Below are 16,956 nucleotides of genomic sequence, written 5' to 3'. Positions count from 1 at the left end.
CATTTTATCTTGAATGATCTGATACAGTAAACAACAAGGTTTTTTTTTTTTTTTTTTAATAAGATTGAAAATGTTAATCCAGAAAGTAGCAATGATGGTAATACTTAGAAACCAAAAAAAAAAAAAAAATCCCCCCCCCCCCAAAAAAAAAAAAAATAAAAAACAAAAACAGAAAAGAAATCTTGCTGACTCCATCTAAGAGGGGAAGATTTCAATTCACAACCGTGTTTACCTCTTTTTTTTTTTTTCCAGATCATTTGATTATCCTAATTTTTGAGATGCTTAATTAAGAACAATCAATTAATAATATAATTGTCTTGATTTAAAGTTAACATATAGAACATAGCAAATAATTTGAAATTTGAAAAAAGAAAACATTAAACGATCTTCAATATGATAATTGACTGTCTAAAACCAAAAGATTATAATTTATCACACACAGAAAATCATAATTTATAGTTGTAGACTTAATCAGGAAAATTCGCATTGCTTGCTGTTTTTTCGTTCGGGTCATATTCAGCAAATTTGGGTTGCTTTCAAGAATATCCTTGTTTTGTTGATGTTAGGCCTTAATGCCCTAATCTTCTCTTATTTAACCAAGATACAATGATATTTATTCGATTTTCTCTGCATGAAACTCAAGTGTTATGTGAAAATTAATAGAAAAAAGAGTGACATTACTCAACTACATTACACAAGAAGGTGAATCATATACGTGGTTGACTCATATTTGTTAAACAACTGGTTATATAGAAAGAAATCATAATAATGAACAAAGATTAAGAAACTCATTATCAATTCTTATCCATGTATGATGCCCACCCCTCCTTGTCATACGCACGCATATCTTTGATCATAACTCAAATCGAGGTGTTTATAAAAAAAAAACTCAAATCGAGGTTCAGCTTTAAGTATCCTAGTCTTGGTTTCTGAAACAGGTTTCCAACAATCTTGTTTTGAGGGTGATTCGGAGGTTGTAGTAAAGTCTCTATGTGGTAGTGGTATGGAAAAATCTGCTGTTGGTCATATTTTAAAAGACACTTTGTCTTATGTTAGTTTGTTAAAAAGCTATTCTTTCTCTCATGTCAATAGGAAAGGCAATGCAGTCGCACATGCCTTAGCTCAGAGAGCGAGACTTTCCTTTCCTGTACAAGTCTGGATGGAGTCTGTTCCACCAGATTTAGATGCTGTTATCTTGGCTGACTTTAAGCCCCCTGATTAATATTATGAATAGCTATTTCCTTCTCAAAAAAAAAGTATCCTAGTCTATCAATTTCTCTCTCTCTCTTTGTCCTTAATGCTTGACCCTTGGATTCTCACAATACTCAAGATATGAGTGAAGAGAAGAACTAAAATCTTCTTGAATAAAACTAACAATAAATTCTTACATATCCAGTAAATCTTCAAAGTTTGAATAGTATTTCTTTAAAGCAAACAAGTAAACAAGAATCGAATTGATTGGCATTGCCCACTTAGGAATTCAAACAATTGTTTTATTGGCATAAAAAGAGGGAGGTTATAAATTTGAGTATTCATGAAAAACAAAATGATAGGGGCTAGCTATCCAAGTTAGCATGGAACTTTTAGTTGGGTTCAAATTACAGCCCAAAATTTTATGGGCCTACTTTTACCATTTTTCATAGAAGTCCCAAGTCGTATCGCACGCATTCACTGCTTATCCTACGCACTCTCTTCGACCTTCTTTTACAGTTCGTTCAAGCTCTCAAGTCTCAGTCTCTATGAGTACTCATCATCATCAACAACAACATCATCATCATCATCATCAAGGCCATCCTTTTGTACCAGAGGTACTTTTTGGTTTCATTCCTCTTTCATTTCAATAACCCAGAATTCTTTTTTTTTTTTTTTCCCGATAAGCAAGAACCCAGAATTTTATTTTGCTTAATACTCTGTTTGGTTATGGGAATTGTGGGAAACTTTTAAAAATATAATCTTTTAAGCCTATGATACATTGGCTCAGTTTTGTCTTGCTTGTCTTAAAAAACCATGAAGTAAAGAAATGCAGTTTTCAATGTTGTATTTTGGATAGTTTTCTGCTTGGTAGGTGAGAAAAATGTAGTATATGAAGAGAAAACCAAAAGTGTTTTAATATTTTTTAGGTGAATGAGGTGAACTATTACTTTGATTTAATTTTATGTGCACTTCAATCTCTATTTCAAACTTGTATCTTCAATATATAATATGATTTGGACTAATGTGATTATCAGCTTTTGGCAGTTGCTACTTGCTGGTGCTCCCTATGACACATTAGAGGAAGTTATAGGAAAGAGGGACTCTCATGGACTGGGTTTCTTGAAAGATTTTGGAGTGAATTGTTGAGAAGCTCTGTCTCAACTATGAAATTTCTGAATTTCAAAATTCCTCATTCTTTGTCTCTGTTATCCCCTAGAAGAACTTACGCATTTTCCTCTCAAAAGACCCAGCTAAACAAACACCCTCTTTCTCACAAAACCTTCTTCCAATCCAATACCAAGGACTCACTCATATCCCACTTATGTGACCAAAAGCGCTTAAGAGAAGCTGTACAGTTGCTTAGTCAAATAGACCAACCGCCCTCTGCTTCGATATATTCGAATCTCATTCAACTTTGTGCCCAGCATCGTGCTCTTGAAGAGGGCAAGAAGGTTCATGCTCACACTAAAGTTTCCGGGTTTGTTCCCGGGGTTTTCATTTGTAATCGTTTTCTTGATATGTATGTGAAATGTGGGAGTTTGAGGGATGCCCAGAAAGTGTTTGATGAAATGCGTGAAAGGGATTTGTGTTCTTGGAACACTATGATATCTGGGTATGCAAAAGTGGGGAAGCTTGATGAAGCTAGAAACTTGTTTGATGAAATGCCAGAAAGAGATAATTTTTCGTGGACTGCTATGATATCGGGGTATGTTCACCATGCTCGACCTAAAGAGGCTTTGGAATTGTATAGAATGATGTTAAGACATGAGAATTCAAAATCAAATAAGTTCACGGTAACTAGTGCTCTTGCGGCCTCAGCAGCGATTCCAAATTTACGTATGGGAAAAGAGATTCATGGAAATATAGTGCGGATTGGATTGGACTCGGATGAAGTGGTTTGGAGTGCTTTATCAGATATGTATGGGAAATGCGGGAGTATTGAGGAGGCTAGGCACATTTTTGACAAGATGGTAGATAAGGATGTTGTTTCTTGGACAGCAATGATTGATAAATATTTTGAGGATGGGAGGAGGGAAAAGGGATTTGATTTGTTCTCAGAGTTTATGAGATCGGGGATTAGGCCTAATGATTTTACGTTTGCTGGGGTTTTAAATGCTTGTGCTGATCATGCTGCAGAGGACCTGGGCAAGCAGGTTCATGGTTACATGACTCGGATAGGGTTTGATCCCTTTTCATTTGCAGCAAGTGCTCTTGTTCATATGTATTCAAAGTGTGGGAACATTGAGGATGCAAAAAGGGTATTTAAAGGGATGCCTCGACCAGATTTAGTTTCATGGACTTCCTTGATTGTTGGATATGCTCAAAATGGTCAACCAAATGAGGCTCTTAAATTGTTTGAATTGCTTCTCAAATCAGGTACTCAGCCTGACCACATTACTTTTGTTGGGGTTCTTTCTGCTTGTACCCATGCTGGATTAGTTGATAAAGGACTTGAATATTTCCACTCAATAAAGGAAAAACATGGATTAAAACATACAGCAGATCATTATGCTTGTATAATTGATTTATTGGCCCGAGCTGGCCGGTTTGGAGAAGCTGAGAATATTATTGACAAAATGCCCATGAAGCCTGATAAATTCTTGTGGGCTTCCTTACTTGGTGGTTGTAGAATTCATAGAAACCTTGAGTTGGCAAAGCGAGCAGCAGAAGCATTATTTGAGATAGAGCCTGAGAATCCAGCTACCTATGTTACCCTGGCCAACATTTATGCTACTGCTGGTATGTGGGGTGAGGTGGCAAAGGTTAGAAAAGCTATGGATGACAAAGGGGTGGTAAAGAAACCAGGTTTGAGTTGGATTGAGATTAAGAGAGAAAAACATGAATTCTTAGTTGGGGATAAGTCCCACCCAAAATCATATGATATACATAACTTTTTAGGGGAGTTGTCAAAGCAGATGAAGGAAAAAGGATATGTCCCTGACACAAATTTTGTATTACATGATGTTGAGGAGGAGCAAAAAGAACAAAATCTCTCCTACCACAGTGAGAAGCTTGCAGTTGCATTTGGAATCATTTCAACTCCACCAGGAACGACAATCAGGGTTTTCAAGAATTTAAGAACTTGTGTAGATTGCCACACTGCCATTAAATTTATTTCAAAGATTGTTCAAAGGAAAATAATAGTAAGGGATTCAAATCGGTTCCATTATTTTGAGGATGGGAGTTGTTCGTGTGGAGACTATTGGTAATTTCAGCCAACTAAAGATCCATGGCACATTTATAGATGATAAGAGGAACAATGTTCCTATGATCTGTGTATCTTCCAGAAATAATGCTGGATTCATTTATTAGGGGTGTTTGTGATATATCTCTTCCCACACCGCCCCGTCACTCCTTTTTTTAAAAAAAAAAAATTTGCGGCATCATGATAGTGTTGGAAGTTGTCCATTGCTGGACGTTTTGAGTGTTTAGATCAATGGATCAAGGGACCCATTTTTATGTGTGTATTAAATGTTTAGATCAAGGAAAAACATTTGTACTGTTCTCCTTTTCTTTTTTCCCCCTCCTCAATATAGATTAAAAGAACAGGAAAAAAGAATGCAATAGCTGCTTTACCTTACTTTTTCTTAAGTTCAGATTGATAATTGGATAGTTGCTCAATTACTGGAGGGTTTGATTTAATACTTAATGTTCTGCTTTTGCATGAACAGTTAGCTGCAGGAGTTGTTGAAGAACTCAAGCAAGGATAGGCATTGTCTTGATAATTGTAGATGCTTGCATCAACTGGCTTCTGCGAGTACTTTATTCTTCAGTTTTCAGTATTATTACAGGTTTTTGTTAAAATTTTTGTGGCTTGCTTCTGTTCAATATTGGATTGTATACAGTTTAACCCTGCAAGCTTGTCATGTACACGGCATGGGATATTAACACTTGCATTGCTGCCATATTTCATTAAATGTGGATATCTGTGCATCTAATGCCTCTATATAGTTGCGTGCACACACAAGCATTTATGTAGGGCTGTAAGTGAGCTAAGCCAATCGTGAACAACTCGAACTCGGTTCAATAAAAAATTCATTCATATTTGTTTGTTTATAAATAAACCAAGCTGGAGCCTTAGTTTTAGGCTCATTTAATAAACAAGTAGAACCCAAGCAAAAATATTTGTTCACGAACAAGCTCGTGAGTTATTAGGCGCGATACAAAACAATTCAAGCATGGGCTTATTTATAAGTTTATACGTGTTACGTGAATATACTTATTACACATATCTTAATAATGACATGACCAACATGGGACCATTACCCATTGCCTTAATTTTTTCATTTCCTCTAAACTGATCAAAAACCATTTTAGACTCTAGTTACATTTAAAAATAAGTAAGTTAATTAAATGGGCCACATATGATCATTTCCTATCAATCATCTAAAGTAAAATTATGAAACATGTTAGACTCTACCCGTTGCCTTGATTTTTTCCTTTCCTCTAAATTGATCAAGAACAATTTTAGACTCTTGTTACATTTAAAAATAAATTAGTAAATTAAATGGGCCACATATGATCATTTCCTATCAATCATCTAAAGTAAAGTTATGAAACATATATTTTTTCATTCATAATAGTTACAAGCAAGTGCTTTTCTAGTTTTTCACCATCTAATGTGAATGTAAAAATTGTGTTTTGAACAATTGCTAAAACTATAAACAACGAATGACGAATGGATGAATTTAATTATGTAAAATTTTAATTTAAATAATGGCTAATCATACGTAGAATTAGACGCATGATAAAATGAGTATACTATTTTTTTGCTCTTAATTTTAGAGATTTAAAGATTTAATAATGTAATTTTTTTAGATCTCAACCTCAAAAGCTTAATTTGAACACGAGTTTGAGCTTAATATTAAACTTGAACTTGGCTTGACTAAGTAATCAAGCCAAGTCAAGCTCAACTCAAGTTTTTTGGCTTTCTCACAAGCTCAAGCTCAAACACTATTTCTAGGCTTGTCACAAGCTTGAGCCAAGCTTGAGCTTTTGAATTTTCCTGATGAGCCAAGCTTGAACATGCACTACTTGACAAAACTCGGCTCATTTACAACCCTACATTTATGTACGTGTATATATGTTTTTGCCTGGGAATATTCCTATTAGAACCATGATTAGGGGTATACTGTCACGTATGGGCTCAAGCACTCAGGGTTTGTTGAACTTGGGATTGAGCTTTAGCTTATCCTAGCTTATTCAAGTTAGCTAAATTTCGGACAATCCAACTGGTTCTAGCATATATTTCTTAGTTGAGGCTGATGGTTTTTAGCTTTGAAAGGGATCATCATAAGATATTAGGTGCACCCCTTTTTTTTTTTTTTTCTTTTTTTTATTCTTTTTTTTTAGGAACATATTAGGTGCACCTGGAGAAGAACTACTATGCACATCTAGTAAACTATACTAAATTAACTGATAAAGTAACGAAAACTCTTTTTTCTTTTTCTTTTTTTTTTTGAGAAACCCCTATCAATGGGGAGTGTTATTGAGTAGTAAAACGAAGATCAAAATTGTAAACATCAGTCGTGTCTGGAGGAACAGACTCCATCCAAACATCCAAAGGATTAGTTACAGCTCGTCTAACTAGTCTATGAGCCACACAATTCCCTTGCCTCTTGATATGATGAAAAGATACATGACTAAAAAAAGAACAAAGAAAAGTAATGTCTTGTAAGATATGCCCAGACTCAGACTGGGTCATATTGCCACCATTGATTGAGTTAGTAATGACTTCGGAATCACCTTCAACTATCAATCTTTGAAAACCCAACTCCTTTGCAAACCAAAGAGCTCGGTGCGCTGTTAGCACTTCCACCATCTCTACTGAAGCAAGTAGTGGAATCTGTTGTGTTAAAGCAGCCAGAACAAATCCATCATCGTTACAGATTATAATACCAAGGCCAGCCTTGTTTTCTTCTGCCTAATGCTCCATCAAAGTTAACTTTGAGTAGACCTGATGGTGGAGGGCGCCATTTGACTGACCTCGCTATGCGTGGGATCTTGGTATGGATTGGACGCAGTTGCTGATACTACTGAAGACCTTCACAAGCCATAGAGTTGATCTTCTCCAATGGGATTGTATCTTCCTCTAATCGAAGCTTGTTTCGACGCATCCAGATTAGCGAAGCCGTCCATGTAAATAGAGCAAAACGGGACCTATCCTGTTGTGCACGCTGGAATAGGGATGGTCATAGATAGGGTATGGGTAGGGTATACCCATACCCAACCCAATTAATTTATTCATGGATATCCAATTACCTTACCTAATTAGTATCCATACCCAATTGTTACCCAGTTTGTTTACCCATGGAAATCCATACCCTACCCAAACCCAATTTTTATAAAATTACCAAATATGCTCAAAAACCACTAAAAAGACCAAAATATCCTCAAAATCTCTAAAATGAGCAAAATACTCATGAAACCTCTAAAATGGCCAAAATACCCATGATATCTCTAAAATCACCAATTATGCTAAAAAACCACTAAAATGACCAAAATATCTCAAAATCTCTAAAATGAGCAAAATGACCGAAATATCCCTGAAACCTAAAAACTTACTAAAACACCCTTGAAACTTAAAAATTACCAAAATACCCCTGAAACTTAAAAATTGACCGAAATACCCCGTAAACCTAAAAAATGACCAAAATACCCCCGAAATCTATAAAATGAAAAAAATGCCCCTAAAACCTATAAAATGTCTAAAATACCCTCAAACCTGTAAAATGACCAAAATAAGCCCTAAACCTGTAAAATGACCAAATACGCCCAAAACCTCTAAAATGACCAAAAATAACCCCAAACCTCTAAAATTACCAAAAACACCCCGAAACCTATAAATCGACCAAAATAACTCTAAACCTCTAAAACAACCAAATACCCCCAAAAAATAGCTAAAATGACCAAAACACCCTTGAAACCTTGAAAGTGACTAAAGTACCCCTAAACTTGAAAGATGACCAAAATACATTTGTAACCTCTTAAATTACAAAAATAGAGGTTTGGGGTATTTTGGATGTTTTGAGGGTATTTTTGTCAAGATTAAAGGTTCTAAGAATATTTCAGTCATTTTGTAGGTTTTGAGGGAATTTTGGTAATTTTTTTTGGTTTCGAGGTTATTTTGGTCATTTTTTTAGATTCTAAGGGTATTTCAGTCATTTTTTAGATTACGGGGGCATTTTTGTTATTTTTTAGGTTTTAGGAGTATTTCGGTAATTTTTATATTTTGGGGCTATTTTGGTAATTTTATAGGTTTCGGAGGTATTTTGGTAATTTCAAGGTTTTAGGGGTAAATTTTTTATGTTTTAGGGGTATTTTGGTCATTTTTTAGGTTTTGGGGGTATTTTGGTTATTCTTTAAGCTTTGGGGGTATTTCGGTTATTTTTTAGGTTTTGGGATCTTTTGGTCATTTTTTAGGATTGGGTGTATTTTTATCATCTTATAGGTTTTAGGGGCATTTTTGTCATTTTTTAGGTTTTGGGGTATTTTGGTAATTTTATAGGTCTCAAGAGTATTTCGGTCATTTTTTAGATTTAGGGGGGTATTTCAGTAATTTATAGCTTTCGGGGGTATTCTTGTTATTTTATATGTTTATGGGGTATTTTGGTAATTTTAAGATTTTAGGGGTATTTCAGCATTTTTTAGGTTTAGAGGGTATTTTGGTAATTTTAAGTTTATAGGGGTATTTTGGTCATTTTTAGGTTTCAGGGGGTATTTTGGTAATTTTTAGGTTTCAGGGGTATTTTGGTCATTTTTTAAGGTTTCAGTGGTCTTTTGATCATTTTTTAAGTTTAGGGGTTATTTTGGTAATTTTTAGTTTCGGGGGTATTTTGGTCATTTTTTTAGGTTTTAGAGGTATTTTGGTCATTTTTAAGTTTCGTGGGTGTTTCGATCATTTTTTTTAATGTTTCGGCGGTTTTTTGCTAATTTTTAAGTTTTGGGGGTATTTCAGTCATTTTTTAGGTTTAGAAGGTATTTCGGTAATTTTAAGTTTATGGGGGTATTTCAGTTATTTTTAGGTTTCAAGGGGTATTTCGGTCATTTTTTAGGTTTAGAGGGTATTTTGGTAATTTTTAGGTTTCGGTGGTCTTTCGGTCATTTTTTAGGTTTATGGGGTATTTTGGTAATTTTTAGTTTTCGGGGGTATTTTGGTCATATTTTAGGTTTTGGGGGTGTTTCGGTCATTTTTTAAGTTTCGGGGATATTTTGGTAATTTTTAGATTTTTGGGTATTTTGGTCTTTTTTTAGGTTTAGAGTGCATTTCGGCAATTTTAGAGGATTTTAGGAATAATTTGGTCATTTTCAAGTTTTAGGGGCAATTTGGTAATTTTGATTATTGGGTAATTGGGTGGGTTGAGGTTTACCCATAATAATTTGGTTGAGTTGGGTTTGAGTTAGATCTAATTAGTTAAATAGGTAATAATGGGTAAATGGGTAATATCCAAATCCTACCCAAAATATTTGGAGTAATATCCAAACCCTACCCAATTACCTTCTACCCATTAAGAACTGGGTATTACCCAAAATAATTGGATCGGATAGTGTTGGATATCCATTACCCAATAGGTATGGCCATCCTGGATAATGTCCAAAAAAACTCATAACTACCGCAATGAACCAAAACTAAAAATGAAAAAAGTCACTCACTGAGTACATACTTATTAAAGAAGACTGAGTTAGTTCTAAAGCCGAAAACCAAAAAGGCGAGGAAAGAAGAAGACTAACCAGTAGTTTGAAGAACAAATGGATAAATATGATTGAGACAAAAAACCAATTTGATCTTTCTTTCTTTTTATTTTATTTATATTTATTTATTTAAGCGGCAGTAATTTTATTCAAAGAAAAACAAACAATACACCAAGATGGAGGGAGACTCAACTGAAACAAAATGTCTAAGACGTATGCTCTAGTTCTAGAGCGAGTCCAAATCTCATGTCCCAATCTTCCAGCTTTATTATATACTCCATAAATAAAAACATACCACATATCCATCTATTTTATTAAATACTAAATTTATACCTTCTATTATTTCAATTACATAAATATGATGGGTTATTTATTTATTTATTCATATTTAGGACATTGAAATAATAGAAGCTATAAATTTAGCATTTAATAAAATAGATGGATATATGACATGTTTTTATTTATAAAGTATATGATAGAGCAGGAAGAGTGGGACAAAAAATTTAGACTACGCAACTACAAGTACAACAACAAATTTTAATAAATCAGATCTAAGTGAAATTAATTTGTAGATCCAAATGAACTTAGAAGGTTGGCACAAAAAATCAAGTGGAACACACTAGAGTCATATAATAATGACAAATCAAGAATCTCCAAAAACAAAACAATGACAAATCAAGTGGGGGCCATTCCCATCTCTCAAGTTTGTTTGATCAGAAGCTAGAGATAGTGGTGGGGTAGGTCCCAAGCCTTCGAATTGTTCTCAATAAAATGCATCATAATAAAATTATCAAATATACATTTAATAATCGTAATTATAAAAAATTAAGAATTCATGCGGTGAGCGTGGATCGAACACGCGACCTTCAGATCTTCAGTCTGACGCTCTCCCAACTGAGCTATCCCCGCTTGCTGGTTTTTATAATCATTTACTTATATTATCCTTAAAGAATCCGAACCGTGCCTCTGGTGTGACGAAATCATACCAAAAACAGCATCAATACAATCTTGAAAAACCGTTCCTTATTAATTCCTATAAAACACCCGTGCTGATACAGTACTTTAGCAACCACATAGTCTTACTATAAGCCCTCCCACTGCCAATCCTTTCTTACCTTCCAATAATTGCATTTCGTTCAATACTCCTTTTACACAAATAAATTCAGCATCGACCCATCACAACTAAGGAATCCCCACCCCCACCCAAGTAAGTGATCTTTTTATATTTTGATTAATTCTCACAAAATAAATAAAACCCATTCCAATTCCAAATTGGTGTGTTAGTCAGTCAGTCCAACCTCTTTGAAATATAAATCTACAGAGTAAGTTTGTTTACTTATGAGTTATTAGCTTTGTACTCAAAATCTCAATATTCCCAGGTGCTACAGCATTACTGCACATAATAATAAGTTTCTTTCTTTTCTTTCATTTCAACCCATATTGATTTCTTTCTTTGATGGGGAGTGAGTGTACGTTTAGGTATAAAGCTTTAAAGGATTGCTTTTTATTAAGATTTTGTTCTATGTTTGTTTGATGCACTTTACTGCTTATAGATCATTGATCAAGATGATGGGGGTGAGGAATATGCATTTATATTTCTGGTAATGGCATCCACAAGACACTGAATTAGCCTAGAAATTTATTCATCTTATTGCTTTGTCTCATGACCTTTTGGTGCCCGGTTTCGCTGAAAAATGGGAAGGGACTCACAAACCGCCCTCTATAGTCTCATGACCTGTGACGATGAAACTATGTGTAATTGTTTTGTACTCCAAGAGCAATGCTGCCTTCTCTCACATAATAGTGGGTTCCGTTTTATGTGAGAGTAGGAAGCATTGCTCCTGTAATATTGAATATTTTTCTTTTGAAACTATTATCGATCAATTTTGGACTAAATATGTGATTTGTAAAACTTTTGAGGAGCAGGCTTAGATGCTTTGTGGTTATAAAGATCTGGATATATTATCGGCTAATGTTTATGTTCTGTGTATTAGAATCTCCTTGCATCAGTGAAAGATCTCTTTTTTCTAAATGTTTATGCAAGGCATTAGACTCTTAGGCCTTTGGTTTATATCCTAAAAACGCTTTGGCTCTCTTCTGCAGGTCCTATATCTATCTTACCTCTGTGGTTAACGACAGATATAGATACAATGAATCCTGGACAAGTCATCCTGATAGGATCAACAATATGTGTGATGCTTACTGCGCATTTCTCAGTGCAACTTATCTCGGAACATCTTTTCCATTGGAAGAAGCCGAAGGAGCAAAAAGCCATAGTAATTATCACACTTATGGCCCCCATATATGCTATTGACTCCTTTGTTGGTTTGTTAGATTTTCAAGGGAGCAAAGCGTTCTTTATGTTCTTGGACTCGGTTAAGGAATGCTATGAGGCTCTGGTAAGATTTTGATATATGGAGGGAAATGAGATTTTTTATTTTCTTGTTTTGCTTGGTAGTGAAGATTTGTTGGCATTGGTTATTCAAGACATTTGTATCAGTTTCTCTGTTTGTTATGTGCAGGTGATAGCCAAGTTCTTGGCATTGATGTACAGCTACTTGAACATATCCATAAGCAAAAATATAGTGCCAGATGAGATCAAAGGAAGACAGATTCATCATTCATTTCCAATGACAGTTTTTCAGGTGAATGACTAATACCATCGCTTAAGGGGCTTCTCTCTCTCCAAATAATATCTGACATTGGGACTTTGCTGTAGACTAATGAAACTCAAAATTTCTGGTCCTTGCATTCGCAGGTTCTGTTAAGCAATATTTAGGGTAATGATCCTTTTCTTTTTAGAACAATAGGATTTAAATCTAAGAGTTAAGAACCTGTGGCATCAAGGTGATGATCCACAAAATAAACTAAGGGATCATAATCTGCATTAATTAAACTGGTTACCATTTCATGCTTTTCAGTTTCTCTCTTTTGCATGATTTATTTTATAAGCTATGGACCTTATGGCAACCCAATAATGCTTTAGAAATTACTGCTTTCTGCAAAGGTGATGTTTCATTTTGCCTCCGTTGCCAAAGGGACTTCTGGTTGTATCCCTGTGACCAATGACGGGTCTTAGGTTATATACAAAGTAGTAATGGGGACCATTAAAAAACAATCACAGCTGATGCCTAAAATAATATCAGGGTTTATCACCCCCTTTACAGCGATGACACCTTGTTTTTGAATTGGGGAACCCTTAGGAAGGGTATTGCCATATTGATGTGTTACAAAACCAGAATATTTAAGTTGCATCCATGATGGAATCAATAGGTTGCATATCAGTGCAACCAAAAAATATCTAGAAACCAATGAATATAGCTTTTGGCATTAATTATGCTATGCCCTTATTATATTGACACCAATTGGGTATGTTGCCCCATTTGTTAATTAAGTTGCTGAAGCTCACCTAACGACTTTATCAGGTTAGCAAGTAGAGTACGCCTCTTTAACTTATCTGTATTAAGCACTTATTTTATTATTAAAGAACTCAAAGTTAGTTGCACATCAATCAACTGGTTTTTTTGTTATGACTGGGACCCACCAGCTATTCAAATGCTTACTATTTCTCACAAGTAGCAGAGTGCTGGTGAAACTAGGCAGTGCCTTAAAACAGTTTTGTTAACTTGGCTATGTTAGGGTACATATTTGACTTTCTGATCATGGTATCTACCAATTGCAGCCTCACACTGCTCATTTGAACCACAATACATTGAAGCTTCTTAAGTACTGGACATGGCAGTTTGTTGTGATTCGCCCTGTGTGTTCCATCTTGATGATAACTCTTCAACTTGTTGGAGCATATCCCAGTTGGGTCAGCTGGACATTCACAATCATTCTTAACATTTCGGTATCATTGGCTTTGTACTCTCTTGTTGTTTTCTACCATGTGTTTGCTAAGGAGCTGGCACCACACAATCCTCTTGCCAAGTTTCTATGCATTAAAGGGATTGTCTTCTTCTGCTTTTGGCAGGTAATTTCTCACGCTTTCCCATAATTCAGATCATATTTTGAAATCAATTTGATCACATTAAACTATAAAGTTTCAAGCTCATGCTTCTGTCAAATGTGTACTGTGGAGTGACTAGTGACTGAAAGCCATTTCTGATCAAGGTTCTTTGGAAAACCATTTTTTTGAAAGATTTTGTTTTACCTTCTGGCCATTCAAAATGTTTACCATTTTAACATATTCTTCTAAAAACCTTTCCAAATTATTTTATTTTATTTTTAAATGTCAGTTATTTAAAAAAATAAATACTTGCATATGGGAAGTCTCATCAAAGAGTGCTTTACATGAGTGATTGATTCTCACTGTTAATTAAAATATGTTCCCATCTAGAATTTCATAAAGCAGTATTGATCACATATGAAGGACAATATATTCTTCCATGTAATCCTTTTTCTGTATGTTCAGTCACTAGGAAGATATTGCATGTTTCTTCATGTTAATGTCTCTGATCTTATCAGCTCCCTTGTTTTCTACAATAAGCCAAGAGTTAGCCATTTAAGGACATCTTATATTGTCTTTTTTGGTACATGTTGGACACTTCATTGAGGCTCTTAACAGCAGCACGATGTGTGACAGATGCTGCATATTTGATTTTTGTTTCTTGAGATTATTAACATGTTAATTACCTTGTCTTTGTATAAAACGTTGAGAGTGAATTGTCCTTGTGCTAGCATAGTGATACACATAGAGTTTACTTTGTGATGTGTAACTCATTTAGTGGTTTTGGTTCCACTTCGGGGGATGTCTCCATCAATGCATCAAGTTCCCCCTCGCTCATGCAGAAAGGCATTACGCAATGGCGGATCAGTTCTTGGCATTTCATCGATCATTTAGATCACCTGATTGGCCTCGAGAATTCCAGTTTTGTATTAGTAAACCTCGCATTTAAGCCCCAAACTCCATTTCTATTCTATTGCCAGTTCCTTGTTTCAAAATATTGATAGTTTTATGTTTTATCAATTGGTTTATGAAATCTTATATCTATTTTTCCTGAGAATTTTGAGCGTGCATATACTTGGTTGAATCAAGAACAGGGTTGCTTACATGATGTTCAAGTGTTACAAAGCTGTTTCTTGGTTCTATTTTGCAGGGTATTGTGCTGGATATTCTTGTAGCATTAGGTATAATCCGATCTCATCATGTCTGGCTAGATGTGGAGCATATTGAGGAAGCCCTCCAAAATTTATTGGTGTGTGTGGAGATGGTTTTCTTTGCTGCTTTTCAGCAATATGCATACAATGTTGCACCATACAGAGACAATGACACATCAAGCGTGAAATTAGATAAAAAGAAAGAGTGATTGGAAGTTGGAACCCACACCAATGTGGATGAGAACTTTGATGTACTGATAGAAATGAATGATGCTCGTTATAGCTGTTTCATGAGGAATGATGATATTTATTAACGAGGCTAAACTTTTTTTTTTTTTTTTGGGAGAAACAATGAGACTAAACTTAGTTGTTATTGTTATACAATATGGTGCATGTTGCACCTTTATCAAAATGATTTAGAATTTTATTCTTTGAGAATAAATAATTAGGCAGCCTATGTGGCTTTGTGTTGATTTCCCCAAATTTCAAGGAAGGGAAGTGTCATTTTTTTAAAGGTTTGAGACTGAGTATCATTCTCCCAAACCTTAAGAGAGGTTTTTTGTAATTTAGCCAAAAAAATAAATGAAATACATGGAAGTTTATATAAATCTTAACAGCAAATCACACTGGAGAAATGTTAATGTGCTAATTATCATGGGACACCATGTAGCACACTAAAAGACACCTAAATTCCTAACATAAAAAGTAACTCAAAATATAGTCAACCATGAATATCTTATTTTGGTTTATAGATCCCAATCCAATTTGATCAGCTCTTCTTTGTTTTGCATTAGTTTTTCCTCTCCTGAATAGGAATGGGACAAAGAGGGATTTTGCCTCTTCCAAGTGTGTGTATAAATAATTTATAAATATAGTGTTGTTCATATCAGACAATTCATTTCCAAATAAAGCAACATTACTAGAGTGTGTGTGCGATAGTTGTGATCCCATTAATGGTCAACGCATGACTCAACATATTTGCCCTAAACTGTTGCCTCTACACACCCCATGACCCAAATCAGGAGATTAGGGATGGCAATGGGGTGAGACGGGTTCGAAGGATGAGGTCTTCACTACCGCCCCGCATGGTTTTGTCTTACCCCATTCCCGCCCCACCCAGCCCTGCATGATGGGAAAAAATTTCTTGCCCCATCCCCGTCCCTTGGAGCCCCGCAAAGACCTACCCCACCCCGTAAAACTCTACTTCTTGTTAATTTGCCCACAACTATTGCAATTATTTTTAATAAAACCTGTTTCATTAATAAAAATATACTTAAAATTAAAAATAAATTTATCCCATCAAATCAAACTAATTTTTAGCAAAAATTAAATAATATCATTAAAGTGTTTAACAAGACAATATCACAATAAAAACAAAAATCTCATTATACAAAATCAATGATTTAATAGTATATAAATTTATTTATAATAAAAACAAAAGAAAATGTTAAAATTGGTACCTTATTTCCAACATTGCTAGAGAAAAAAAGAGAGGCAGAAATCCTTGTTGGGTAAAATAAAATAAGTTGATGATATGTTTGTTTAAATAGTAGAGTTTTAGGGTATGAAAATTTTACAATTTAACCCTTATCAATGCAAGGTAGGGATTGGGTGGGGCGGGGGCCGCAGGGCGGGGCGAGTTGAGTCTAAAAAGTCTAAACCAATTCTCCCCTCGCCCCATAGTGCGGGGCTAAATCTCGCCCCATCCGCGCCCCACGACCTTTGCGGGGCGGGGAAAACCCTCGTGAGGCAAAACGAGGAGGTATTGCTCATGCCAAGGTATGAAATTCCCAAACACACTCCATATATTTATTAAAAGTGCTAACTTTGGCATTAAAAAAGTTTTGATATGCATCACACACACTAGTGTCACTCTAGTCTCTATATGTGATTTTGTCCTCTTGCAAGTCCTATAATTCCATCTTTTTTAAATAAACTTCTTATTACGAATTTACAAAACACTCATCTTTT

The 16,956-nt window shown here is 35.0% G+C and overlaps 2 protein-coding genes and 1 non-coding gene across 6 annotated transcripts; 2 read left to right on the top strand and 1 right to left on the bottom strand.

Annotated features, from left to right (window-relative positions):
• Window positions 1-1,655: 1,655 nt before the first annotated feature.
• On the top strand, window positions 1,656-4,706 carry LOC115955539 (pentatricopeptide repeat-containing protein At4g37170-like). Of its 2 annotated transcripts, none has more exons than XM_031073687.1 (2): window positions 1,656-1,808; window positions 2,239-4,706. In XM_031073687.1, the coding sequence occupies exon 2, from the start codon at window positions 2,358-2,360 to the stop codon at window positions 4,401-4,403; it is 2,046 nt and encodes a 681-aa protein (XP_030929547.1). In that variant the 5' UTR covers window positions 1,656-1,808; window positions 2,239-2,357; the 3' UTR covers window positions 4,404-4,706. The 2 variants fall into 2 exon arrangements, with proteins under 2 accessions (XP_030929547.1, XP_030929546.1); XM_031073686.1 differs by having other exon boundaries at window positions 2,229-4,706.
• Window positions 4,707-10,721: 6,015 nt separating this feature from the next.
• Window positions 10,722-10,794, bottom strand: TRNAF-GAA. Its single transcript has one exon. It is a non-coding gene; the product is annotated as a tRNA-Phe (tRNA).
• Window positions 10,795-10,968: 174 nt separating this feature from the next.
• LOC115954819 (transmembrane protein 184C-like) lies at window positions 10,969-15,577 on the top strand. Of its 3 annotated transcripts, none has more exons than XM_031072767.1 (5): window positions 10,969-11,092; window positions 11,989-12,284; window positions 12,408-12,530; window positions 13,568-13,858; window positions 14,985-15,577. In XM_031072767.1, the coding sequence occupies exons 2-5, from the start codon at window positions 12,036-12,038 to the stop codon at window positions 15,192-15,194; spliced, it is 873 nt and encodes a 290-aa protein (XP_030928627.1). In that variant the 5' UTR covers window positions 10,969-11,092; window positions 11,989-12,035; the 3' UTR covers window positions 15,195-15,577. The 3 variants fall into 3 exon arrangements, with proteins under 3 accessions (XP_030928627.1, XP_030928628.1, XP_030928629.1); XM_031072768.1 differs by having other exon boundaries at window positions 10,969-11,207; XM_031072769.1 differs by lacking the exon at window positions 10,969-11,092 and adding an exon at window positions 11,241-11,264.
• Window positions 15,578-16,956: the final 1,379 nt, after the last annotated feature.

The sequence above is a fragment of the Quercus lobata genome, chromosome 8, assembly GCF_001633185.2.
Source record: "Quercus lobata isolate SW786 chromosome 8, ValleyOak3.0 Primary Assembly, whole genome shotgun sequence".
Lineage (NCBI taxonomy): Eukaryota > Viridiplantae > Streptophyta > Magnoliopsida > Fagales > Fagaceae > Quercus > Quercus lobata.
This window is presented reverse-complemented; position numbering and strand designations above follow the sequence as displayed.